At 38.5% G+C, this 25,336-nt stretch overlaps 2 protein-coding genes across 2 annotated transcripts; both read right to left on the bottom strand.

The window, feature by feature from the left end:
• Positions 1 to 1,584: 1,584 nt before the first annotated feature.
• On the bottom strand, positions 1,585 to 6,351 carry LOC115927226. Its single transcript, XM_030992767.1, has 3 exons — positions 6,201 to 6,351; positions 4,315 to 4,497; positions 1,585 to 2,029 (listed from the first exon to the last, which is right to left on the bottom strand). Exons 1-3 carry the CDS (start codon positions 6,250 to 6,252, stop codon positions 1,770 to 1,772), a joined length of 495 nt encoding a protein of 164 aa, XP_030848627.1. The 5' UTR covers positions 6,253 to 6,351; the 3' UTR covers positions 1,585 to 1,769.
• Positions 6,352 to 12,310: 5,959 nt separating this feature from the next.
• LOC105442143 lies at positions 12,311 to 25,058 on the bottom strand. Its single transcript, XM_030993660.1, has 4 exons — positions 24,907 to 25,058; positions 14,950 to 15,132; positions 13,652 to 13,836; positions 12,311 to 12,343 (listed from the first exon to the last, which is right to left on the bottom strand). The coding sequence occupies exons 1-4, from the start codon at positions 24,956 to 24,958 to the stop codon at positions 12,311 to 12,313; spliced, it is 453 nt and encodes a 150-aa protein (XP_030849520.1). The 5' UTR covers positions 24,959 to 25,058.
• Positions 25,059 to 25,336: the final 278 nt, after the last annotated feature.

The raw sequence follows: 25,336 nt of genomic DNA, 5'->3' as shown, positions 1-25,336 counted from the left end.
CTGGACGTCACTCAAGCGGGGTACTTCAAAGTTGCCGATATTTGTTTTTGTTGCGCTCCTATCAATTAATACAAAAGGGGAAAAGCGAAACAGCATTTTTTTGAGATCATGATTAATTTTTGATTTTTTTTTTCTTTCTTATTTACACTGTTACCCAAAAAGTTCGAATTTCTTTTCTTGCTTCTCATGTTTCTTTTCACTTTCATGAAATAACGGTGACAATATGATTTATCATTTTTATCAATAAAGTTTATATCTTTTCGGAAATTGTTTGATCAATCTCTACAAATCTTTTTATTATTCAATACAATTCTGCAAAGATATAGAATTTATCTATCAAGAAGTTCATGTTTTTTCCATTTTCGTCTTGAATTTTATTTAAAAATGAAATTGAGTTCTGGTAATGCGATAACAATGTGGAAAAAATAATTTTGTCGAGACGCTCTTTGAAATTAATTGCACCTTTTTCTTCTTTACTACATGAGGGCATTTGAGTAACATTAAATTCTTTCCTTGAAATTCTTACAAACTAACATAGATACAACAAGATAACTCGCCCCAAAATTCCTCATAGCCGATCATTTCTAACTTTAATGTGAGTTTGGTAAAGTTAAAAACCCAATCCAATGTCTTCATCTTATGTATTTAAACGAGTGTTCACGACATGTATACAGATATTGAAGAAATGAAAAGTACCAATTTACAAGAAACGATTGCATTATTTACGAAAGACACAGTTAACGACTAAATAGCTCTATAAATAGAAGATTTCCAGAGTCTGAGCTGTAGATGAACTTTTATATCTCAGCAAGAACATACCTCGAATAATAATAAAGCTTAAAACTACACAAATTATCCTTTGGAGAATCATGCATACACCATACAGTGTTTTATTTGTTAATTCGCTAAATGTTCTGTGCTATATAGAAAAAAGGTGTAGCAAATCCACGTAGGCCTACATCAAGATTATTAAAAACCATAACACAATTCCTTTCCAATCCAAAATGTGGACCTAAATTAACATTCAAAATTCGAGTTTGTGATACTAAAGTATACATGTATAAATCTTCTGCTAAAGAACAAGTAAATTACATCTACCTTTAATAGCAGTTTTTAATACGATATACATTCTACCATACAAAAAAACATACACCAACTATTACTCTTCTTTTTTAAATCAATTGTTACTTGATTATTTTTTACTTAAAATCCAGGTGGATTTCTCCTTTAATGGATCAGCTTAAATCTGAGGGGCGGTGACATTACTATCGGACAAGCCTCAACAACAAAAACAAAAAAATATTAAATTTGCTGACACGAGGGTGGGGTGTTTTGGAATGGGGATTTCAATTCCGTCACACCTTCCTTTGTATTACAATACTTTACAATACAGTGACAAAACGTATGCCCATAATTTTATTTTCTAACATTTTTATAACGACGCACTTATTTTCTAATTACGAATGTGCCCGTCTGCATCAACTTCTGTTGTAAAGTGATGTTTTATAAACCTGATGATTTTCAGAAATTGATTTATAACAGGTAATAGTACTTTTTGTATGTATTTGTTTATTTGAAGATAATGGAAATATTTTAATCTGTATTTGAATTTGAATTTGAATTTAAATTTGATTGAAACTGAATTCTTACTTAAGCAGTTTTTTAAAAACTTGGTCTGACCCCGCCCCCACCCCCTCCCCCTTCCCAATCCAACCCTAAAGTGACCTATTGATCAAGGCACTAGAATCGGAGTAATGCCAAATATCACTTTACCGTTTCATAGCAAGATAAGACACGAGTAGAGACGCAAGCAGGGCGCCAAGACTAAGCGTTGTTGTGTGGGCCCTGTTGCAGAGATTACCCGAGCACACGCAGGCAGCCCCACTCCCGGAGACGAACTGTATGGTATCGGGAAGCATGGAGTTGATTACGTCTCGTTGTGTGTTGATGGCTGCTCTGCTTGCGGTCTCGCAAACGTCCGCAGCTGCTCCGCAGGTCCGTATGACGAGTTCTGTTTCGACGTTACCCTCTGCAATACAAAATGGGGCATGTATGTATTCATATTCCATGCAAAACTAACAAATGCATAATACAAATTCTACTTACCATTAAAGGGATAGTTGGGTTCTGTTGCAGAGGGCGCTAGACAAAATAATTTCAGAGTCGGCTGAAATATAACGATTTCTAATACTTGTGTACCCCCACAAATTTTAGATATTTTGGAAAATTTGAAAAAAACAGTCGAAAAAAAACGAAATAACGCCTTTTACGTCGTATTTCAGCCAATGCCGATGTTGGCTTTTTTGTTGGCATTTTCATGTAGCTTATATTATTATGTTGCTTAAATAATTAATTAACGTTCATCATGTTTTTTTTTAAAGTGGAGCTGAATTGGTATGATCGTATTGGTGAAATTGTGGGGTCTAAAATTACCTTTATAGCAATTTTAGGTTCTAAAAGGGCACTAGAAATGTCATAGATAAAAATAAGAGCAATAACCATGCACTTTGAAGGCATTTGCGGTCTGAAAACAGAACTCAACTATCCCTTTAACATTTATTTGAGTAACATGGACTTAATTATCCTGAACCAAAGTAAATAATGACACGACAATATGTTCTTTAAATCATTAAAAAGCCTGTTCAAAGAAAATCACAAATATGGCAAATAACGTATCACTAGAAACTGGCAAGCTTACAGATGGCCATCGTATAAGTTTTAAGCCAACTACATATCGGGTGATTTATACAAATACAAATAAAACCACCTCAATTGCATCTGGGATAAGCAATTTACTCTTGAAACGCCTATTAACATACCGCGGTGTATGCAGCTAAAAATACAATGGCGTCTTATTTTGTTTACAAGCGATGGATTCTTTTTGAGTGAGGCAATAGATCATTTAGCCTGACGGTAGTGAAGTAAGAGAAATAACTAAATAGAAGATAACAAAACAGCCACTAAAGATGTGTAGATGTCATGATACATCGTCTGCATGTGCAAATCATGTTCAAGATGTGGCGTCACACATCTCAGAAGCGTTCGGAGGGCTCTTCGAGTGCTATGTCGGGGCTGTATTTAACCGTTTTGTAATTGATAATAATAATTAATTCTAATGTTTCCAAGCATTTAATTTTGATAACCTTGTCCCATCAATGTTTCATCTTTGCAATGATGACAATAAAGTTAGTATTTAAAATCGATGAACCTTCTCTTTAAATACGGAAATGAATACCAAATACACTGTTGAGCATAAAGGTGGAGAAAAAAAGGCAATAGATTATCAATAATTCATTGTATTTTCCCCTGGCCCCAACAGGAAAAAAATCGTCTGTACGGCCATGTGATTTTGTCATTTCTGAATTGGGAAAACTGACAATCCTACTAATTTGGGTGCAGACAATAAGCCAGTTCATAGTTGCAGTCTGAGCATAGGTAGATAAAGGTCATTGCAGACCAAATTATGAAATACACGGATACAAAATGCTGGATACGTCCTCATGAAAGTTATGTAATCATTATTCATTTATTCACTTATGCAAAAACAGTGCAGTCCAAGATACGCGTGTGGAAGTATTCTTTGAAAAGGGGAAACAAAAGCTATTTACTTAGCACCTCCATCGCAGTAGGAGTGATTATTTCACCATTTACAAAGTGAAACCTCTTCATGTTCAAAGATCTGTGGATATTCGGGGTCATTCGGGACATGTGTAAACCGTGAACTGGCCTTATTAGCGAGTTTTCGCTCAGCGACGGACAGACCTTCTACGACGCCGCAGCACTCAGAGTTACGGCCGTCGCACACAGACTGCCCTCGTTACAAAAAGCGGCTTTGCTTTTCGGTGAACGCGTACGTATAGTACGAAGGTATTGCAATGCAATGCCAATAGGCAATTTTCGTAATGTAACCAAATTGAATGCATACGTCTTTGTGAAGTGCTTCGATACAAACTATTTTATTCACCTGATAAGAATAATAGTATTTCAATAGACAGAGTCCAAACTGCATATATTAGTTGTTGCCAGGTTTGACAAACATTAGGGAGTTCTCGCAAGCTGAACGCGGATGGAGAATCTGCGGTTCGTGTGCAAAATTGAGAAGCTACTATAGTAACAGCCGGGTAGGTACTGAAATCCAGAACGGGTTTGGGCCAAATCTACGGGCGTTCATTTTGTGACATATTACAGCATACATTTAAAAGTATTCAAGAAAGGCCATTATTCTACCATTACACCTTTAATTCTTAAGAGTTACGAAAAAGGACAAACACACCACAATTAGCAAGGGGTCATAAGTATTGCTTTTGTACTTACGTCCCTCAATAGCGTATATAAAGTTGTAGTTGGCTTTCAGGCAACCTCCAGCTGCACTACAATCCATGGTACTCTGTTCGTAATTCTCGTCACAAGGAGCGAAGCCTGCCTCCATGCTCGGGAAGGCACTCATGTCACCGTCTGATGTGATGGAAAGACAGTTGTAGCATTGCTGAGCATGAACTGTGAGAAGTGAAAAACGAAGATTTATAAGTTCTTAATGTTTTGGGCCTGCAATTGGGACATGGTATCTTTATTAAAGGCGACTAAGAACAGATTTTTCTCGAATCCCCCCCCCCCCAAGCTCACTCGTATTTTTTCAAAATGAGACTATACTTACAACCCGACCAGGATTGATTTTATTCCTCTTTATATGATCAAATTGGTCACAATGCGACCTCAGAAATATTATTATTTTTCATTATTATTCAGACCATCACACCCAATCGCAAAGTATGATGTTTGAGCAGTATCTTTGGACCACGTAGAGATAGAAATGATTAAAGATGGGAATCATCCCTGATAATGTATTCATCACAATCTAGATGTATATATGAATATGCGAATTGCATAAGTTAATTAATGTCAAGTAGGACAAGCCGTACTGGTTGTCCTTCCTACCAACAACTAATGTAATGAGTATTGCGATACTGTGCAAATCCACTCTCAATGCAATCATTCAGTCACTCAGTTAAGGTATTTTTACCTTGCCGCTCTCTTTATTGCATCGTCATAGCTAATTACAGCAGTATTTGATGTAGTGTTTCATTGAAGTATTTATAGACTAGAGTTAAAAAAGTAACTTTCTTCTTCAAGCTTAAACCTATTAGTAGCTGGAGTGTTAACCCATTAGCCCCCATTTTCGTGTTGTGCCTGTATTAGATCTACAGGCAATATGTGAGTTCAGTGGTCAGCGGGTTAATGAGCTATAGTTTCAATTTGAGTACCGCATTCAAACACTATGAAGCATTTATAATTAACTAGAATTACGAGTGTATTGACACACACAAAAAGCTTATTTCAAGCTTAGATCTTTTAGCTGGAGTGTTAGCACATTACCCCCTGGTACTGGGTTGCTCCTGTATTGAACCTACAAGCAATGTGTGAATAAATGCCTAGATTCCATTTGCCGCGGCGGCCGTACGGTCAAAAAAAATTACGGCCAATAGCAATTTTAGGGGGGCCGCAGCTTTTACACGGTCACATACGGTAGCGGTCACCTATGTTAGGGTAGCCACGCGGCGTATTTTGAATTTGTGGAGACAGAAAATCTGCGACTACCGTAGGGCCGTTAAAGTGATGACGCACGGTCGCCCTAGGGAGTTTCTGCGGCGGCCGTAGCTTTTCGACAAAACAAAAATGCAGACGCAAGTTAGCCCGCAAGAGGCCCGCAAGGCGGCCGGAAGGGGGACCATACGGCGACCGTGCGGCCAAACTGATGCCCCCGCTACACCCTGGAGTATATAAAAACGCTACGGCTTGTCTAATCGCAACGGCCCTAGAAATGACAGCAGTTATCACTCCGCGTTATAATCGCACGGCGAGCCGTACGGCTTGTAAAGATAAGGATGCGCCATAGGGTGACCCTGAGGCGGCCGCCGATTAAATCTTTTTTTTCTCGGCGGCGGATTACCTTGTATCAGAACGAGCCTTCAGAGTAATATGCACTGCAACCAGCCATTTACCACGAAAGTCCCACCTCTATAGAATTGCATGTACTGCCCCTGCCCCTTCTAAATGTATCTCCCTAATTTAGGTAGTTGTCTGCAGGTCGCATTTTCCTTCTTTTAAACGAGATTTGAAACCCATGATTGGCGTGGGGTAAAAACGAATATATAGAAAAGGGGCCTTCGCGTTAGGGTTGATAAAGCTTATTTATAACTTACCCATTCCAAAAACCATCACCGCAACAAGGAGGAAAACTTGGGCCTTCATCATGGTAATAAAATAGACGTCGATCTGCAAATATCAGTCACAATTAGCAGTATATCTTCCACGATCTGAGTTCCAACTACAAGTGAAGTGTTCTATGAGGACTGTGCATATTCATACCAGCTCTGGTCTCTTAACCGTCCACCATCCACCAGCCACACCCATCCATCTTAGCGGTAGCGAATCACAGACTGGATACCGGGTGACGTGGTTGCGTATAGTAGCCAATCACCAAAATTGTACTGTGTCGCGTGACCAAGGCGTGTCGCTATTTTTAGCCGTGACATGCAAAGTGGAAACCTATTTTTTCTTGGCGTACATTCAGTCACGTGACCATACTATCATTTCTCGATTTGTTGTAGCTCAGATACGAATCACAAGCTCTTATTGAAATGTAAGGTAAACGTGTTATTACATCCACTCAAATTATCATGATGTGATAGTCATTTACGTCATATTATAGGAGATTGGGGAGGGCAAAGCCATAATGCCGTTAAAATAAACAGATTAAATCGAATCAGTTATTACTCGCCGAAGAAAAAGGTCTGATTTATGTTTGAACCAGTGCCCTGTTTCATCTAACTTAATATAATAAATAACAAATAAGTATAGCTGATTACAAGGTAATGAAATCATGGCATTTCATTGGCAGGGAGCTAAAATTTCATAGAAATTTAGCATTTATTATCAAAACAAAACAGGGCCCAGTTTAATCTGTATCCATTAGGCCACGTTGTGTAAACCAATTTGCCTGCTTTGTCACCGTTCTTGTTTGATCAGGCTTTCACCCAATATTCGCCATATCATTAATATGAGCGTGTAACACAATCAACTGAACAACACTATGTCTAAATAGGTATAATGTATACAGTTTACCGACAACGATCTTTGCCTGCTATTCCACAGTGCGTATCGAAAAATTAGGCCCGAATTGGGAAGCTTATGATTAAAAATTACAAATTCATGAGACCTTGAAGTCTATGTCATCGTAGTGAGTAAAGTGTTTTCTGTCTAATAAAATGATATTCATATTTTTCTGCCACAAATGAAAGAGCACCAGTATTTTTTTCAAAATGCGACGTCGTAATTTCGTTATAAAATGTTTTGTCAGGTCAGTGCCTTGCCTTGCGTTGCCGTTGGTCTTAAATCCTTTTAAATGTTAAATTCTGCTTTCATGCTTCAGTGTTTCATTGTTCAAAGTAGATCAATGTGTCTAAGCTTTCCACATGTAAGAAAGTCCGGATTTTGTCGTCGTTTATTCTCTCGATTCTGTGATTAAAAGGTCTGTAAGTGTACATGTATTCAGAAGAAAATTGAAAAGTATTATTTGAATACATATTGTCATTCCTGATTCCTGACTATTCTTGTCTCCAAACTGTATACTTTTGTTCATTACAATGAGTAACTAACGGTATGACCATGGAGATATAAGAAGAGACCATAACAACTATATTTATAATATAGTCATATCGAGAACAAATTATGTAGTAATATTGTTTCAATAAGCTGCAGATATATTCCCTTCCCTTTTCCTTGTCTTTTGTAGTTAATTGTGAGTATCGGTTCATGTATCCCTGTAATCTCCCTTTCCCTGTTTTAGCGTGTAGTTGTATTTTATAAACTTTAATTTAGTTAATTATGTCTTTTTTAGTTTAAGGAGCCTTTCCACAACAAGCTCTGCTTTTCCATAGGCTCCGCCACTTTATCTCTTAAGTTAAACTTAATGGACAATATTCTAAATAGTGTATTCCGGTATTGTATGTACATGTATGATGATAACTATACCAAAAGTAACGACAGTGGACTTTCATGAAAAAGATGGGTAAAAAGCACGCTTGTGAGTGTAAAGTTTGTCTATGTTAAATGACTAATGCTTACCTTAAATAAAGCATTCAAGAAAAGTCCGGATTTTGTCGTCGTAAGAAGGATAATATTACAAATGAACTTGTAAATGAGCCTTTTCTTGAGTCTAAATTGACAATATTGCCTTTTCTATTCTTAGGCACTAATTAACGCAAATACGTCTTTAATAGTTTTCGACTGAAAGAACAATGCGTTAGGGCTTTTGACCCACATTCATTGGTGCAGTTCAAAAGAGGCTGCTGCTCAGTCATCCGTGGCAGCAAAGTTGCGAATAAGATATCATTCGGCATAATATTTATTACTCTTAATATAATTCAAACTCATTCAAATTCTAAATATCAAATGGGAATCTTGCAAAGTTGGGTATACTTTTGTTTTTAATATGCATTGTATATATTAAGTATAACGTATATGGCAATTATCACTAGACTGGAATTAGTAATATGAGTTAACCGGCCAAAAAAGTGAGTGCTCAATTTATTTTTCTTCATTTTACCACCCGAATTTTAAAAAAAAGTGCCGGCCAATATTTCGGGGAGGGGGGGGGGGGAGGCGTGTAGAAACACTACAACAACAAATAATGGGCCCTCGACATATTAACAAAAAACAAAGACAAAAACAGAAACAAAACAATTTTTAATCGGGGGGCAGCCCAAGAGGGGGGGGGGGGTGGTTGAACTACCTAACCCCCCCCCCCCCCTATATCCGCCTCTAAGAACGACAACCTGTAAGATCGACGTCAGCAAAAGCTTCATTGGACCATCAACAGCGCGCCAGACCGATATCTATACAAAAGGTTCTTTAGCCCAACAGCCCATGAGATCGACACTTACAACAGGTTCATTAGACCAATACTCCCACGAGACCAATTTCCTACTAGACCAATAGTCCATGAGACCGACAGCCACTGGCGTACTGAGGAAGGGGTAGTTCCCCCCCCCCCCCCTCTTGGCACGATATGAGTAAATACAATTCAAACGTGGTTTATTTCTATTTCAATACCAGTGATTTACCAATGTTGCTGAAATGTCATGATATTTACCTGAGCCCCTGGATGCTCATCTGATTGTAATTTAATGCCTAACACCCCTAAGCTACTGGGGGCTCCCTGCACCCACTCAAATAAGTGACATACCAGTGTCACACAAAAATATCAAAGTATGCTCATCTGAATTATCTGACCGTTACGCTCATAACGCCACTGCCGACAGCCCCACAAGAACGACAAAACAAAGAACATATATTGGAATAAAGACAAATGTCGGCGTCGTGTGCTGCAGATCTTCAGTGACATTGTTCCACCTAATGAATGAGCTAGTGTAATGACATTTTCTCCATATTTGTTCATAAAATATTCCTGAGGACTTAACTTTTGATCAGTACAGGTGAACTAAAAGTGTTCAAATTTACGTCTACCTCGCCTTAACATTTGACCCAGTCCGTGTCAGAAGAGGGCGCTAAAGCTCCTAAAATTAGTCTAGACATTTTATTTTGTTGTCAGTTTAATACCGGCCGTGCACGTGTCCCCGTCTGCTCTGCAACGGTTAATAAACTGTAATAGACGAACTGATTGTAGACCAATCGGCAATTCACCGTTATTTTGAGAATAATATGTACTTGAGATAACATGACTGCATACGTCAGCATGCAGGCTGACATGTTCTGTATTGTTAATAAATCTTCCAATAAGAAATTATAAACAAAAAATACATAAATCAATCAGTTTAGTTTTTGTTCGGTATCATTAATTTCCATCAACGCACTCACCTTTTTCAATACTGTTTTAAAACGATTCCAAACAATACAAATCAATCACAAATGATACAAAAATCCAATCTGCGCGAAAACTTAATGACATCTAAAAAAAAAAGTATAAACAATGATGAAACTCGAGGTTGCTGTGCGGACGAGGGAATAGAAATTTGCAAGTAAGAGGATACTATAACTCATATCCAATCCAACGAACACCCTAGTTCTATGTTAAGTGAAGGAAGTAATTGAAACAAAAATATCATAACACTCACACTTTTAATACTTATTTTTTTAATAATTATATAATATGATTTGTATCAAATTATGCTTGGAAATGGAATATATTCAGAAACATGCCTGCACGAAAATTGTTTTTATTCCCATGGGTCTCAGATAACAGACTGCTCGATCTCTCCCAATTTTCCATGATAGACCAATGTATGTTCATATAATATTTATCTTATTATCTCGTCAGGGCCTCAAAATCTAGGAAGAACAGTTTGTTTGCTTGTATAATACTGTTATATTGAAGGAAAAAAATAGGAACTGGTCGGTGGAATTAGAGCTTAAAGATCAAAAAATTAGTTTTTAAAATAAGTTTTCAGTTTCATTTTGTTTTCGTTGTCCGTAGAATAACTGTACGTTGCCTTGAGATTGCTTTTTAACAAATTATTACGGGTTTGCAGTAGTGACAAGGGATTGTCGCGGAAGTTGTCGCTCATTTTGGCAAAGACAGTTATGTGAAACACTTAGCGGACAAGTAGAGCGACAACGGCGAGATGTCGTTGATCCTGTAGTTATGACGGTTTCTAGACCCCATGTTGTTCGCTCTCGTCTGGAGAATAACGCGTGTTACACTGAAAATAATTCTCGTCGCCTAGTTTCGCTCCTGACGCAGGCGGTACGCTATTGAAACCAATCTGCCGCTGTAAAAGGCCCTAGATGTGAATAACAAATCGTTTGAATAGGGTAGAATATTCATGTAACTAACAAAACATGAGTTATTTTCTTTTAAGTGAAAAATATAAAGAGTTGACTGCACCTTTCTACATATTCAATTTTTGTTTGATGCTTCCTACAGAAAAAAGAAAATTCTAAAACCTTTCAATTATAATGAAATGACGAAGGTCCTTTCTCAAGCGCAACAACCAACAAATCTTTTGAATACAAAAATATTTTTTCATGGGGAAAACCAGAGGTGGGGAAAACCAGATGTGGGGAATTCCAAGGTTTGATCAGTGTATTTTCAATGAAATTCGTGTCCCTTATGAAAGGCGTATTCATGCACAAAGACAAAAAATATCACTGATAAAGAAAGTAGCTGCGCTGTAAAAAATTGATTTAGTTATCATTATCCAATGCATTCGTGTGTGTCGGTGGGTGGTGTGTTATAAGGACTTGTTCTAATATGATGTGGTTAAACACCACAGAAAAAAGTCTTCCAAACAGCTTAGAATAACAATATTCTGTTTCCATATAGCTCATGTAAAATTGTGATACGAATATCCCTACCATGTCTATGTGCTCTCAAACAAAAATGTATTACCTTGTCTTCTGCTCCGACTGCCGGCTTATCAGTGCACAGAGTACTTCAATAAATAACCCCATCATTATCAGGAACAAACTGCTGCCAGGAACACATTTCCCTTACCTGGGTAGAGAGTGGCAAAAGTAGATTAAAGTCTCGCCAGATAATTTTAGTGCTGAGACAGAAATTCGAACCCCGTACCTTCTGACTCACAGTCTGGAGTTTTATCCACTAGTCCTCAACCCTTTAATAATTTGATTTATTTGATTTGATTTATTTATTTCTGTTTGATTTTCTTTTTCTTTTGCATTTTTACAAAATATATATATAACAAACAAACATTGCAAATTTACACATGACAAAATAATATACGTAGAATAAAGTAAGGCTGGCTGTAACTAATTGAGAATTACTGATGTTTTATTATAACTTAATCACATTTATAGCTTCAAGCAGAATTGACAAAAGAATAACTCCGTTTAGTTGACAATCAGCCTTGCATGAAGTCTTTCGTCTACAAAAATTTTCCTCAAATTCATTTCAATCCCTCATATACAAAAATATATGCATCATATGAGTTGCATCAAATGAAAGACGATCTAAGCTTTCCAAATATGTGTCATTTATCAATTATAATTGTGATTAAGTTATTATAAAACATCGATAAATCTCGGTTTCGTTTTTTTCTGGGACGCACTGTATAACAACTACTACTACTACTACTACTACTATTATTATTACTTCTACTACTACTACTACTAATATTTGTGCTCACAAGGAAGCAGCTATAGGACGGAAATAATCTTTTTCAGATTGGACAGCCTTATAAACCCAACATCAACAACTGCTTGAAGTTTTCATTGAAATGAGAACCAATGTCAAATCTACTTGGTTGTGCACCTGGATCAGGGGGCTACGAGGTCACTGCTCCACCACAAGGTCATCGCGCCTTCGCTATAAAAGAGGGGGAATAAAGGGGAAAAGAGAGAGAAAAAACAAACAAAAGAGAGGTGGCAGATTCGTAAAAAACGGACTCCTCTCATCAGCACATGCCGTCCAGTGACTTAGTTTCTCCCAGGCACCCGAAACCTATCACCTCGAAAAACTAATAAACAATTTTGATTTGTAAAAGTATTCAATTTTATTGATTACATTTGTGTACAATTTCCCAAATTTTCAATAATGTCTTTATTTGTATTATTATGTTGGTGATTAAAAAAAGATAACAATTGTATCACTTGCATATATTATTGCCATGAAATTAAAATGTTAAAGCTAATTTCTATTTTGTATCTACATGAGCAATTAAGTTTATTGCTGCAAACAGCGTTGTTCATTAAAACATTTATTTTAATTGAATTGAATATAATTGTTTTTCTCTCTTTTCCCCTATTTGGTCTTCCAATATTATGATATCCTTTACACTCAATATCTGGGACTCGTTTCACAAAGCCTGTTTACAATGACAAATGAAAATCAGTGACATATCTACTAATAAACAATCAGTAGCAAGTATATTACTGCCTTTAAACAAAAACTGTCATTTTTCCATGAAGACAAGTCTTCTTAAATGAGGCCCTGGGGAGTGTTTCACAAAGATCCTAAGTTGAACTTATCTTTAAATTGGACTTAACAATTATGGAAAGCCGATAGCATCTATGAAAATATTTTTGTAATAGTATTTTATAAGGCATAAAATGTTGATTCAAATCATCCATATTTTCTATTATTAAGGAGATTTCATGTTCATGATGTGGAATTTATAAAAAGTCTAAAATGCTTGAATTTCGCTTTTGAATATATTTTATTTCAAGGCTACAAATGGCTCTCCATAATATTTAAGTCCAAGTAAGAGTTAAGTTCACCTTTGGATCTTCGTGAAACACCCCCCAGATGTCAACTCCACTTTTATTCTTCCTCTCCTTCTCCTTTCTCTTCATTTTCTCTCTGTTTTGTCCTTTCCCTACTCCGTTTTTCTTTCATATTTGTTTCCTCCTCACTGATCATCACCTCACGTCTTTTCAGTAAACTTGCTCTTTCACCAGTACGTTTAAAGTCAAATTCAACACATCTTTTTCTTCAAGACTACACCAACAGTCATTTTTAGGACTACAAACCCTCAAGAAAGATTACCGACAGTCCTTTTCAGGACTCCTCTCTCTCACATGGTGCACCCGCAAGCCTACTGTATACATCACATCACATTTCATATTTACCCATTTTCGAGCTATACTGTTTTTTCTTCCCAAGATATAAATACACCATGATACCCGACATCGCATGATTCAAAGGAAAAAAAGAACTCCCGGAGACGAACTGAATGGTATCGGGGAGCGCGTTGTTGATCGCGTCTCGTTGGGCGTTGAGTTGTGATTCGGTGGCGCTCTCGCATGCATCCGCAGCTGCTCCACAGGTCCGTATGACTTGTGAGACGCTCACTCTACCCTCTGCAAATACAGAATGAGACATGTTTAAAGATAGTGGCTTCGTTGCTTTCGTGCATATTCCATGCAAAACTAACAAAGCATAGTAAACAAATGGGCAAGTGGGGCATCAGCAACAAAATACTGTACAAAAGTCCTATCGCAGGGAGATTATCTATCATTGATCATGTGACCTCGTTTAGACCAACCAGATTGCAATATTCTTAGTATGCGGGATAGTATACATTATACACATCATTTCTTTATGAAAGTAATGACTCGATAGAATGTCCTGTTTAATCACTAAATACGGAAATGGAAAATTAGCCTACATTACAGCAAGCTTTTTTGCGTGCAGGTTCACAGAATTAAAAAGAAAATGACCAATTCAAGGCCCAATCAGAATGAGACAAATGAAAGAAAATACCATGAAAATGACTATTAGTGCAAGATAATTAGTGTGGAGACAGGTACATAAACAGAAAGATTGAGAGATAAGTATATAGATAGATAGGTGGGTAGAGAGAGAGGGGAGAGAGAGATGAAGCAAGAAGTAAAACGAAGGAAACAAATAGCATTATAGGATAAGATAAGATGGTAAATTTCCGAAACATGCTAGGTGCGAGCAGAAGAATAATAACAGCAATGTAACAGTAAAAAGACCAAAGTCTTCTTAGGCCTGTACATGGTGTACATGAACAATTATATTAAAAACCTGATCCAGCAAAAGTATTTACAGAGCAAACCATCTTGTTTTCTTTACCCAGTGAAATAGAGTATATATATATATACAGTTTAGTATTAAATTATTCATACCCTTACCAAGTTTTGTAATTTGTAAGTATGTGACAAATGTATAACCGATGTATGTTTTTTTTTTTTTGAGGATGTGGGAAAGCCTACATCTAAAAGTATTCAACAAAGGCCGTAATTCTACCAGTACACCTTTTATTCGTTAGTTACAAAAAAGACCACAAAATCACAATTTAAAATGGGAGAAATTAGTAAACAGTAACTATTGTCAAATCTGACTGAAATGAGCGCTATACAAGAACCCTTTATTATTTATTATTATTATTTTATTGTACCGACGCTATAATATAAATCAATATCATAAGTAATGGCTATTGTACTCACCTCCTTCAACGTCGAATTCAAAGTCGTAGTTTGCTTTCAGGCAACCTCCCGCTACACTGCAATCCGTGGTACTTTCTTCGTAGTTCTCGTCACAAGCCGGGAGCTCTAAAGCCATGCTGTCAAAGGCGCTATTGTCACTTTCTGACGTGTATGAAGAACAGCTGTAGCACCGTTGTGCGTGGACTGTGGGAGGTGAAGAAGGTTAGTTTAAATGTTTTATTGGTTTCTGTTTCTGTTATTCATCAATTCACTTAATCATTACTATTTTTATTCATTAATTAGTTAATTTTTTTAATCATTCATTCATTCATTCATCTATTTTATGTCATAATATTAATAGTAATACTAAGATTAAAGATAATAATAATACTACTAAAAAAAAGTCAATTTTAAACAGAAAAGGTGCCCTTTCACTTTAGATAAGCGCCCGTGTTTAAGCATTACAAATGGCCTTGCCTGATGTTAAGTGACCCGTCCCACATTTTTTAATTTGTTTATATATTTATTAATTTTTTTAGGGGGAGGGGGGGGGGAAATGGATGTGTTGATATTTATATATGCATTTGAACAAAATTCATTTTCTTGAATAACAGTATTTTAAAAAATGCGCAACACTTTTCGATCTTCAATTGGTTATGGAGTAAACTTTTGAAAATACACAGAACAGAGACTTCATGAAACATAAGTTTTCGATTTCCTGCTTGCATAAATGTTAAATAAATTGATTATTTTGAGTGTATAATAAGAAAATTTAAACTTTGGAATATTTTATTTTTCAAGTTATAACTTTTACTTAAAACGAACTTGTCAAAATAAAAACCAACATTGTAAAGTTTTAGATTTATGTCTCCAAATCTTAACCAAAACAATATTGACCCTTACCCTATATCCCCTTTTCATGAATGCCCCCTTTAAACACGGCTGATATATGCCCGTATTACAATCTGAGAAGTGGCCTTTTTACTTCTTGAGCTTGATCAGGTATTAAAAAGTGCCCCTTTTCACCTCTGATAATTGACCTTTTTTTTTTATTCCAGCACGTGCTCATTTCCTTTTCTATTTATTGTCCTTTTCCCTTTTGATAAGTGTCCCCTTTTCCTTACCCTTAAACATGTGCCCCCTAACTTAAAGCGACTATGAACAGTCTTTTTCTCGAAATTCCCCCAATGACTTGCTCGCTTCTCTCGCGTGCATTTAATTCATCATGATCATGTGCTTACAACTCGAACAGGATTGATTTTATTCCTCTTTAAAAGATTTAATTGGTCACGATGCAACCTCACAAAATCTAAATTTCTGACGCTCACAAATGAATATTCAGACCATCACACCCAACTGCAGAGTATGATGCATCTTTAGACTATAAAGAGAGAGGGATGATAACAGATTGAAATCAATCATGATAATGTATTCATCACAAATACGAATATGCGAATTGCATACATGAATTGTTATCAGGTAGAACAAGCCATACTGTTTCTCCTACCTAGCAAACTATACCTAGCAATCAGTATTGTGGTATTGTCCTTGAAACTCCTCTCTCCATGAAAACGTTCAGTAATTGCATTTCAGCTGACACTATGCCATTTTTAATCCAGCATGTATTTATAGACTAGAATTAAAAGAAATATATTTATTCTGCAAGCTTAGACCTAGTAGCTGGAGTGTAAACCCATGAGTTTCTGATATCTGGTTGTTCCTGTATTAAATCTACGGGTGATATTTAAGTTCAGTTGTCGGCGGGCTAAGATGCTATAGTTTCAATTTTAGTACCACATTCAAACACTATGAAGCATTTATAATTAACAGGAATTACGATAAGTGTATTGACACAAAAAAAAGCTTATTTCAAGCTTAGGTCTTGTAGCTGGAGTGTTAACACATTACCCCCTGGTACTGGGTTGCTCCTGTATTGAACCTACAAGCAATGTGTGAATTAATGCCTATATAGATTCCATTTGCCGCGGCGGCCGTGCGGTCTAAAATATTTACGGCCAATAGCAATTGTAGGACCGCCGCAGCGGTCACATATGTTAGGGTAGCAACGGGGCGAATTTTGAATTTGTGGAGACAGAAAATCTACGACTACCGTACGGCTGTTTAAGTGATGACGCAAGGTCGCCTTAGAGAGTCCCTGCGGCCGCCGTAGCTTTTTGACAAAAAAAATAAGGCAGACGCAAGTTAGCCGCAAGAGTCCGGCAATGCGGCCGGAACAGGGACCATACGGCGACCGTGCGGCCAAACTGATGCCCCCGCTACACCGCTGGAGTATATAAAAGGCAACGCTACCGTACGCCCGACGTACGGTCGCCGTGGAACCGCTCTACGGCATGGCTACGGCTTCTCTAATCGCAACGGCCCTAGAAATGACAGCAGTTTAATATCACTCCGCGTTATAATCCCACGGCGAGCCGTACGGCCTGTAAAGATAAGGATACGCCCTAGGGTGACCCGAAGGCCGCATGAATCTCTTTTTTTTTTTTCTTGGCGGCAGATTACCTTGTCGTATCAGAACGAGCCTAAGATTAATATGCAACCAGCCATTTACCACGAAAGTCCCACCTCTATACAATTGCATGTACTGCCCCTGTAGTACAGCGGATTAGCTCCCCATATAACGAGAATTGTGCACTTTTTGATAAAAGCATGAAACTTCTAGCATAGTTAGTTTAGACCATAAGATTCATTTTCAGATGTGGAGGGAAGTCAGATTTGACCTCTGATGACCCTGAGAGGTCAAATTCAAAATGGCCGCCAGTCCGCATGGTCTAATGTACAAACACGCTTAACTTTTGAACCAAATAGTCCAGAAAAAACATTTAAGGTGTCGTTTCCAACTAAATTGAGGATGCCAATGCATTTGGTAATACTTTTGAGATCGCCAGATTTCGGGCTTTGGCATTTAGGTCAAGGTTAAGGTCAAAATTGACTAAAAATAGCAAGTTTTCAATGTTTACAACGAAACAAATCCCATTTATTTGTCATTTGTTCGCTCCTATGTTCTCAAATTTCTTTAAGAGTGGTTCCCCTGCAGACCATGAGATTCATTTTCAGATGTAGAGCGAAATCAGATTTGACCTCTGATGACCCTGAGAGGTCAAATCAAAAATGGCTGCCAGTCCGCCGCATAGTCTAATAATTGTCCAAACACGCTTAACTCTTGAACTAAATAGTCCAGAAAAACGTTTAAGGTGTCATTTCCAACTAAGTTGGGGATGCCAATTCCTTTGGTAATACTTTTGGGTTCGCCAGAACTCTGGGCTTTGCATGAAGTCAAGGTCAAGGTCAAAATTGACTAAAAAAAATAGCAAGTTTTGAATGTTTACAAAAAGTTTTCCCATTTATTTGTCCCCCTATGTTCTCACATTTCTTTAGGAGTGGTTCCCCTGCATAGTCTCCATCGTAATCCCTGTCAGTTAGTTTATTTCACTAATTATAGCACCAAACCAGTAGTTGTCTCGTAACTGACCATATGCATATAGCATGGTCAGTGGGCAGCTAGGCAGTATACGGTACAAACCTCAATTCAAGTCAGGGAAACTGCTCCTTTCCGTTACTGCTCAATAATACTGGTAAGATGTTCTTTAAGTTACTTTGTGTTTTATTTGGTTTAAGTAATTTAAATAATCGCTACAGAGTTTGAGGAACATGCCATAAAGCAAACTAACGTTTCTGCTAATACTATACAAACATCACCTTGACCAGCAACCTGGAGTGCAGGCAGCATTCTTGAGGGATGGGAACTTCTGACAGTACTGAAAGAGATGGGGAATCCATCTCTAGAACAAAGTCAAGACATACTAGTCATTGGCACAAGCGACATATCATGGACATCCAATTGGCTGAAACGGGGAGAAGGATTGAGACCCTAGGTGAGCAGTACACAAAGTTTGTGACAGAAAGGCTAGAGCAGTGTACGACACCTAGCTGTCACACAAACACTTCATACGAACAAGTTGCCATTTTTCAGTCGGCAGCCGGCGAAGGTTATATACCGTGTGTCTCAAAAAAAACGTAACACTTTTGAAATGGTTGCCAAATTGAGCATATATAATTTTATGAAAAAATGTCTATATGTATGGAAAGCTAAAGGACCAACCTTTCATATGATATGAAAAAATTAAAAAAAAAATCATGCTTCGATGGACAGTGTTCACTTAAGTTAGAGGTATGAAAATGGGCCTGCGCAGGATTTTTCCTTCCAATTTTGGACAGGTAAATTACTTGTAACTTACAAAATAAGGTCGATATGAGATATTCATGATCGATGGATCAAAAGGATATTTTGAATACCTCGAATACCATTCCTTTTTCAGTGTTATTTATCAATCCCGAAACACCACCGCCCACCCCCCCCACACACACACACACACACACACACACAACCTTCTTCCCATCCTCTCACCTACTCCTTGCTTTTTTATCAGTTTTCTTCCGAAAGTTTGGTGGATCATTTTTTCCATTAATAATCAAATTAACCAGTCACTCATTTTGATCATTGAAATCAATCGATAAATCACTGAAACATTAATTCCATCAAGCAATTGCTCAAACCAATTATCACACGCACACAAACCACACACACACGCACGTACACACACACACATATACGCGCACACACATACACACACGTGCACACACACACACACACACATTAGGGCAGACATGACAAAAAACAAGTTAAATCTTTTTTTAAAAGATTTTCATGTTTCTTTTATTTCTTTCTTATTTAAAACTGCTTTGTTCATCTTAAAATGAAAGATCTGACAAAAGTAATCAGTTCAGTAGTCCACATGGCTATCTTTTCTTCTTGATTGAATATCAAGGCTTTCAAAGTACCGACTGAGTAAGGGTACCGGTAAAGATAAAAGTCTTTCACATTAATGATCGACGTGTCCACCTTCTCTCTCGATACACGATCTTGCCCGTTTCAGCATGTCCAGAACAGCTCTCCTGACTGTGGCTCTGTCTTGACGAAGGACATCAATCTCATGGGTGATTCTCTCCTTGATATCATCCAGCGTGTCGGGAGGTGTGGTGTAGACCTTGGCCTTGAGCCATCCCCACAAGAAGAAGTCGAGAGGCGTCATGTCAGGTGAACGTGGAGGCCATTCAACTTCGCGGTTGAGGGATATCACTCGATCACCGAAGAGCTGGGTGAGGCGCTCTGTGACATCCCTGGAGCGATGGCAAGGTGCCCCATCTTGCGCCCACCATACGCGTTGAAACCGTCCATTCCTGCCACGGCGATACCTTGCAACTCTATCGAGGGCAGGGACAACATGTCCATCTATCATCTGGAGATAGGCTTCACCGTTGACATTGTTGTCAAAGAAGATGGGCCCAATGATGTCCCCTCTGCCAGTGAGACCGGCCCACACCGTCACCTTGGACCGGTTGTACTTCCTTTGGTAGTCGAACTCTTCTGGAGGATGCCCTTTATCCCGGTATGCCACAAGATTGTGCGTGTTGACCTGGGCATTGAGAGCGAAACCGGACTCGTCCCCTATCAACAAGTCATCTAAGAATCGCGCCGGCCTTCGGAGTAGCCACTCACAAAATCTTGTGCGACGCTGACGATCTCCTGGGAGAAGCTCGTGTCTCTTGATCATCTGGTAAGGGTGGTAGTGAAGATCAAGTAGCGTGATCCTGTTGAAGGTGGCGTGGGGTAGATCTGTAGGGTTTCGCCGACAGCTGATGTCTCCATCCTGATGATCCTGAATGGCTTGACGAACCACTTCAATATTCTCTGCCGATCGTCCAGTCCTGAGGCGTCCTGATCTTCCTCGGTTCAGATTATGGCTCGTCCCCGTTCCCTCGTACTTGGCGACATTGCGGTACACGGTAAGACGCGAAGGGCAGCGTACATCCGGGTAGACTTGTCTGAACCTCTGACAGACTGCTGTAACATTGTTAGTTCGATGATACTCAGTTACCATGAAAGCACGCTGCTGATTTGTGAATTGGGGTCGTTCCATACTGACAACATGGCATAAGATGGACTGTTTGAAGGCTATGTAACAACTTAATGCAGTTATTTTTACTCTTAAACCTGTAATGTGTAATACCATGTTTTTGCCTCTTTGTTTTAGTATTAAACAGTGATTTTGGATAAAGAGGATTATGTAACAGTTTCTGGCTACTCAGTGTTCAGGCCAATGAAGAATAACAATGCAATGTCATACGGTATTCCATGGACAGGTGATAACAAGTTCAAATGTGGGGAAAGAGAAGGGGTCTGGTATTTTCAATGCATAATGAATGATGTACTTAGCTATTACATGTTTGGGTCATTCATAAAACCTGAATAAAATGTGATTGATGATCCACCAAACTTACGGAAGAAAACTGATAAAGAAAAGGCAAGGGGTAGGTGATGGGATGGGAAAAGGTTGTGGGGGGGGGAGGAGAGTGGGTTTCATAATGTCAATTATGATTTTGAATACGGTATTTCAATTTAACATTTTCCCATTCTTCCTTAATCCCGTTCACATCTACCAGATCAATGATACAATGAGATGGGAGTGGGTGGAAGTGTGTGTGTGTGTGTGTGTGTGTGGGGGGGGGGGGTGGGCGGTGGTGTTTCGGGATTGATAAATAACACTGAAAAAGGAATGGTATTCGAGGTATTCAAAATATCCTTTTGATTCAAAATATCCTTTTGATCCATCGATCATGAATATCTCATATCGACCTTATTTTGTAAGTTACAAGTAATTTACCTGTCCAAAATTGGAAGGAAAAATCCTGCGCAGGCCCATTTTCATACCTCTAACTTAAGTGAACACTGTCCATCGAAGCATGATTTTTTTTTTAATTTTTTCATATCATATGAAAGGTTGGTCCTTTAGCTTTCCATACATATCAACATTTTTTCATAAAATTATATATGCTCAATTTGGCAACCATTTCAAAAGTGTTACGTTTTTTTTGAGACACACGGTATATGTTAAAACAGAAGGCACAGCTTGCAGCACTTAAGAGTGACTGTGGTCTCTTTTTGAGGATTTACATCTCGTGTCAGACAAGGGATGGAGATATGGACAATTTCTTCTCTCATGAAAACCAGGCAGTCCCGCCAGCTTTGTTAACTGGAGGTAAATGCGGTTTGGAGTTAAAGCAGATCTACTTCGATGCCTGGAATCAAATCTGCTCGAAAACAATAGTGCACCTGTGGCCCAAGCAATAATTATTGATGGTGAAGCTGTGGTTCAAATGCTCAACCCTGGAACATCAAGAACATTTCAAGAGTATGGAGAAAAAGTGTTTGCCCCATACATCTTTGCTCAACTCGAGAAAAGCATCCGCATCGACCTTGGCTATGGTGTATACTTACCTGCTAGCCTGAAAGCCTCAATAGGGCAGGAAAAGGGAAAGGGCACCAGGAAAAGGGTGACTCCTTCTATTTTGCTGCCAGAAAGCTGGAAGGACTTCCTTCGATTCAATGAGAACAAAACCGAATTGTTTGATTTCATGTCATGCGAAGCCGTTTACCTTCCTCTACCACAGGGCAAGGAACTGTATAATATGCAACAGATTGAAGTGGAGTAGTCTGCTCTGCTGCTGAGTCACACTTGGCAGGCCTTGTCCAATGGGTGTAAAAGGGTATCCATACGTATTGTTGGTACTGATGCGGTTGAACTGGCCGTGGCTTCATTTAGCAAGACAGCTCCTGATGCTGGGGATCGCTTTTGGTGTCAGATCAAGCTTTCGGTACAAGGCTTTTCATAAAATCATGATAGTTGCCACCATGAGTCTGACACCATGTATGACTCTTCCAATCTTTCATGCGTTCACCGGGTGTCACACTGTTTCTACATTCACAGGAAAAACTTAAAAGTCTTTCCCAGAGGTGAATGATTCCTTCAATGAACTCCTGTGCATGCCTAGGGAGGTCAGTGAAGGATCAATGTTACTGCCGGAGCGATTTGTGGTGCTCATATGACCGAACCAGTGAGAGCATGATAGTGAATGATGCCAGGAAACAGCTCTTCGCACAGAAGTCTAGAAACCTGGAGAACTTTCCTCCATCCCAGGCAGCACTCAAGCAGCACCTCAAGCGCACTTGCTACCAGGCCAACTGTTGAAACCAGATATTGGCCAAGAATCCAGAGATGCAGAGCCATCTGACTTGGGCTGGACATACGAAACAACTGGGTGGCAGCCTCTTTGGACCACTCTCCCGGAAGCATAAAAATTGTGGCATGAATAATCCACTGTCGCTGCAAGAAAGGATGCACTGAACTGTGATCTTGTTCTGGAGACTGTTAGATTTTGATCGTTACCATCATTAGGATATGCATAAGTTGTGGACAGTGCTAAATTCATGTAAATATCTATAGCTGTGGTTATGAACAGGTTTTAGGTCGTATTTGGAATAGCTTTTTTTGTCTTCTGGGCCCAATTTCATAAAGCTGCTAACCGGTAAGCAAATTTTCGTGCTATAACTGTAGCAGACAAATTTGGTTAGCAAGAAAACAAGGCGTCCACCTTGTACGTTCACAATGGATTGCATTGTTACAAAATTCATTTTCGTCTAGTAAGCAGCGTAAGGTTAATGCATTTTCGTGTGCTTATGGTTAGCAGTGCTTTGAAGTAGAAATTAATACGTAAGCATAGAACCAGCCGATAAGCAGCTCTATGACATTTGGCCCTGGATAGTCAAAGTGGTGGTACACGGGTCTTTTTATTAATTTTTAAAAGAATGAAACCTTAAGTATCAAAATAGAGGCAAAGTTTATTTTAAAAAAGAAAACAGCACTTTTTTGGCCTAATATGACCTTTAACTTGACCTTATTGCAAATCCCTGAGTTCTGGCGATCTCAATGTATTACGTAATGAATTGGCATCCCCAAGTTAGTTGGAAATGACACCTCAAACGTTTTTCTACACTTTTTGGTTCAAAAGTTACCACGTTTGTACATTAGACCATGCGGACTGGCGGCTATTTTGGATTTGACCTCTTAGAGTCATCAGAGGTCACATTAAACTGTTAAATAAACTAACTGAAAAGGATTAAGGTGGAGAACTCTGCAGGGGAACCATTCCTTAATAAATTTGAGAACATAGCTAGGAAGAACAAATGACAAATAATGGGGATTTAACCTTCTGTAACCATTCAAAACTTGCTATTTTTAGTCAATTTTGACCTCGACCTTGACATAAATGCCACACCCTGAGTTCTGGCGATCTCAAATGTACTACCAGATGAACTGGCATCCCCAATTTAGTTGGAAATGACACCTTAAATGTTTGTCTGGATTATTTGGTTCAAAAGTTACTGCGTTTATACATTAGCCCTTGCGGACTGGCAGCCATTTTGGATTTGACCTCTCAGTTTCATCAGAGGTCAAATCAAACTGAAATAGACTACCTGAAAAGGATTAAGGTGGAGGACTATGCAGGGGAACCATTCCTAAAGAAATTTGAGAACAAATGACAAATAAATGAGATTTAACCATTTGTAACCATTCAAAACTTGCCATTTTTAGTCAATTTTGACCTTGACCTTGACCTAAATGCAAAACCCTGAGTTCAGGCGATCTCAAAAGTATTACCAAATGAATTGGCATCCCCAAGTTAGTTGGAAATGACACCTTAAACGTTTCTCTGGACTATTTGGTTCAAAAGTTACTGCGTTTATACATTAGCCCTTGCGGACTGGCGGCCATTTTGGATTTGACCTCTCAGGGTCATCAGAGGTCAAATCTGACTTCCCTCCACATCTGAAAATAAATCTTATGGTGAAAGCAAACTATGCTAGAAGTTTCATGCTTTTATCAAAAAGTGCACAATTTTCTTGCTAAGCCGCTGCACTACTGCCCCCTCTCAATGTATCTTCCTAATGTAGGTAGTTGTCTGCAGGTAGCGTTTTCCTTCTTTTAAACGAGATTTGAAACCCATGATTGGCGCGGGGTAAAAACGAATAAATAGAAAAGGGGCCTTCGCGTTACTTACCCATTCCAAAAACCATCACCGCAACAAGGAGGAAAACTTGGGCCTTCATCATGGTAATAAAATAGATGTCGATCTGCAAATATCAGTCACAATTAGCAGTATATCTTCCTCGATCTGAGTTCCAACTACAAGTGAAGTGTTCTATGAGGACTGTGCATATTCATACCAGCTCTGGTCTCTTACCCCTTCCACCATCCACCAGCCACACCCATCCATCTTAGCGGTAGCGAATCACAGACTGGATACCGGGTGACGTGGTTGCGTATAGTAGCCAATCACCAAAATTGTACTGTGTCACGTGACCAAGGTGTGTCATTTAGGTGTTATAGTCGTGAGATGCAAAGTGGAAACCTTTTTTTGTTAGTGTTCAGTCACGTAATTCATATAATCATTTTTCGATTTGATGTAGCTAAAATATGATTTACGAGCT

The sequence above is a fragment of the Strongylocentrotus purpuratus genome, unplaced genomic scaffold (assembly GCF_000002235.5).
Source record: "Strongylocentrotus purpuratus isolate Spur 01 unplaced genomic scaffold, Spur_5.0 spur5_scaffold_20, whole genome shotgun sequence".
NCBI classification, from domain to species: domain Eukaryota; kingdom Metazoa; phylum Echinodermata; class Echinoidea; order Camarodonta; family Strongylocentrotidae; genus Strongylocentrotus; species Strongylocentrotus purpuratus.
This window is presented reverse-complemented; position numbering and strand designations above follow the sequence as displayed.